The sequence below is a fragment of the Piliocolobus tephrosceles genome, chromosome 9, assembly GCF_002776525.5.
Source record: "Piliocolobus tephrosceles isolate RC106 chromosome 9, ASM277652v3, whole genome shotgun sequence".
In the NCBI taxonomy this organism is placed as follows: Eukaryota; Metazoa; Chordata; class Mammalia; order Primates; family Cercopithecidae; genus Piliocolobus; species Piliocolobus tephrosceles.
In genome coordinates this window covers 124,283,548-124,286,616 of record NC_045442.1, presented here as the reverse complement: position 1 = coordinate 124,286,616, position 3,069 = coordinate 124,283,548, and the positions used below count along the sequence as shown (strand labels likewise).

The following is a 3,069-nucleotide window of genomic DNA, read 5'->3' as shown; positions in this document are numbered from 1 at the left end:
GCCTGTAGAAAAACAAAATTTTAGTTAAATCTACTTATAAAACTGCTCTTTACTACCAAGATAATCTCCTAGTAGGATTCTTCCATGACATGTTGGTTTTAATCCTGGAATTCAGAGCAGGTTTCATTTTGGCTTAGAGAATAGACTTTTTAATCAAGTATGACAAAGTATAAACATGTCTATTACCAGACTTCATGGTCAGAGGGTAGCTCACAAATGTATTTCCAAAGGTTACTGTAGGATGTAAGACTTCACACATTAAAAAACATATATTGCTCACAACCATCACGTTAGAGGGTTTTAAGGAACAATTCAAAAGCCAGAGGCGACTTAAATACTAACAGTAAGTGGAAAAATGCAAGTGGAACCGAAATAAAATGTCGAAAAAGAAATTGCCTAATGAGATGATATTTTCAACACTTTCCTTTTCCCCATGATACACAGCCCTAATTTGGTTCCTAATTTGCAAGTCACACATAAACCGTTTTTCTATAGACTAGAGCTATCTAGAACTACTGGCCAAAAAGCAGAAAAGAAGAGGCACAGAGAATTTAGCTTAGAAATTTTTCTTTTTAAAAAGTAGGTATCCGTTCATGAGTGGCAATGGAGAAAAACAGAATAGGCTCAATGTTGAGATGTATTCACAGTGACCTAGAAACATATACATGTCTCTGCTCCCGGCTATACTCGGGAAGGCACAGAGACCCCTAAATGGGACCGATTACCTGTGGTGTCCAGGTGAGGGAATAAACAAAGGTCATGAGGTATTTTCTTAACAGGCACTGTGGGCGGCAATCTGTCAACAGAGAAAATAAAACTATCAGGGACCACAAGCTTTAGAAGGAACTACTACATTCCAAAGTCTTATCATAATTTAAAAGGACTCTTCCAGAAATCCCAGATAAGAGGACCATAGAAGAGGATGTGTGCATGGGAGCAATGCCAGTAAGACCAGATGAAAACAGCATTTCAGAAAAGTAGTTGTCCAGTTCTTTGGATGGCCCTGGAAAGCCTGAGACATCTGCCTCTGAGCGGCTGGCACTGAGCAGTGAGTTTCTCCCAGGTTGCTTCTGGCCTTGTCTCTTGTTATGGAATTGTAATACTGTCTTCAATTATACTTTAAACATGAAAAACGTTATCTTACACTGGATTAAAGTCAGACTTTTCCACTTCGATGTCTAATTGAAAACCACTTTCCACTAACCTTTGATTTCTGACCTCCGGGCCCCTGTGAGTCATGGCCACACTAAAAATAAAACCTTAAAAGAAAATCTATAAACTGGCGAGTCTTCAAATGCAATACAGGCTTAGTCCAGGATAGAGTTCTGTTACAGTTCAGTAAAAATGTTGCTGAATAAATAGGTGTTTTAAAATGTAGCCTTAGGGGAAAAGAGGTGTACTAGATTTCACAGGGGTGTCTAGGTTGGTGGCATAGAAAGCACATGGTTGAAAAGCTCCTTACGCTCAAAGTCAACCCTTACAAGAGATCTTAGCAAGGCCATCTATACAGTGGTTCTCCAAGACGGGTCCCCAGACCCACAGCATTGACACTACCTGTGAACTTGTTAGAAATGCAGATTCTTGGGCCCCATCTCAGACATTCTGAATCAGAAATTTTGAGGACGGGGCCCAGCAATCCGTGTGCTCCAAGCTCTCTAAGTGACCAACACACGAGAAAGGCGAGAACCGTTAATCTACAGGCTGCGCATTTAGGAGTGATGAATTCAAGTCTGGATTCAGTCACAGGTGTGTTGCGAAATCTCTCTACTTCACCATCAGGTGGATAACATGGAGTCTGGTTATGAGCTGCATACACTGCATTTAGAAGCAAACCCACAAAAAAACACCTACAGAACTGTTCTTCTCATTCCAATAGTGCAGTTACAGTTCAATTTCATTTTATTTAAATTTAAACTCGACTACTGCACATGAAAAACGCTGTTTTCAGCTGTCTTTCCATCAGTGTATTTTTATTTACTTAAGAAAGCAGAATCACGTGGCATGGAATGTACATTTTAGCGTATTTTAAATATTTTTCAGTATCTACAAATGTTACTAGCAGTTACAACTTTTCAAAAACACACTGCCTGCCTGGACACCGTCTTTCCACATAAAGTCACAACTGAAATGGGGGACAGGGCATAATCCATATTTGTTCAGCCTCCAACTTAAGGCCTACACTTTTTTTCAAATGGAATCTAATTTAATCTTCCTAAGTACCCCAAATCATATTTTATAAACCAGAGCACTGAAAGGCAGAGAACCAATGCTACTTGCTCAGGTTCACACAGCAGAGCTGGGGTTGGACTGAAGTTTTCTGCCTCCCAAACCCGGGCTACTCTAGGAGAGGTGAGTAAGAAGCAGCATTCTGAGTGTGGTGAGGGGCTGCGAGTCGCAACTGCACCTGCCACGTGGGGCCCCTGCAGGCGCTGAGAGTTGCGAGCACAGACAGCCATTTCTCTCAGTGTATAGGCCTGGGGCCCTCCCCAGGTATGTCAAAGTGGAATAAAAAGTGAGCCAAGGGAATCTGGACTGTGAGTGCGTTGGGGAGAAGGCACTGTGTCCTGCACATAACGGGTACACAACAAATAACAGCCACTATGTTCTACGGCTACCTCTACTTGGGTGCTATTTGCTAGATAACACCAATAAAAACAGCCATGCTTCCCATCCTCCATAAAGGCACTCCAGTTTATCGGTATACGGTACAGTCTGGGGGGAAAGAAGCACGTACTGTTTCTCTGGTTGCACAACTGCAATCTTTCTCTTCTTTTGTGCTGTAGAAAAAGCAAAGGGGAAAAAAGAAAGTCAGCTTTGTTAGTGGGGCAAGTCCATTTTTAAAAATAGGTTATAAAGTAAAAAGGTACCCATTTTAAAGTAGTAATTTAAATGCTGAAAAGTTATGTCACTCATGCCACAATTTCCTATCAGTTTCTTCTAGCATAGGACAGACGTTAACTCACCAGATGTCAGATCTTAGTACAACTTAGTTCATGTAATCTGATCATTACATTAGCTACTTCATTTTTTTTTTTTTTTTTTTTTTTTTAGACGGAGTCTTGCTCTGTC

The 3,069-nt window shown here is 40.8% G+C and overlaps 1 protein-coding gene across 1 annotated transcript in view; it reads right to left on the bottom strand.

Moving 5' to 3' along the window:
- Window positions 1-3,069, bottom strand: part of SFMBT2 (Scm like with four mbt domains 2) — a 258,911-nt gene that overhangs the window by 40,639 nt on the left and 215,203 nt on the right. The window contains exons 13-14 of the mRNA XM_023230544.2: window positions 2,735-2,777; window positions 726-796 (exon numbers count right to left, since the gene is read on the bottom strand). Of these exons, the coding sequence (XP_023086312.1) occupies window positions 726-796; window positions 2,735-2,777 (114 nt within the window). The remainder of the gene's footprint in view (window positions 1-725; window positions 797-2,734; window positions 2,778-3,069) is intronic.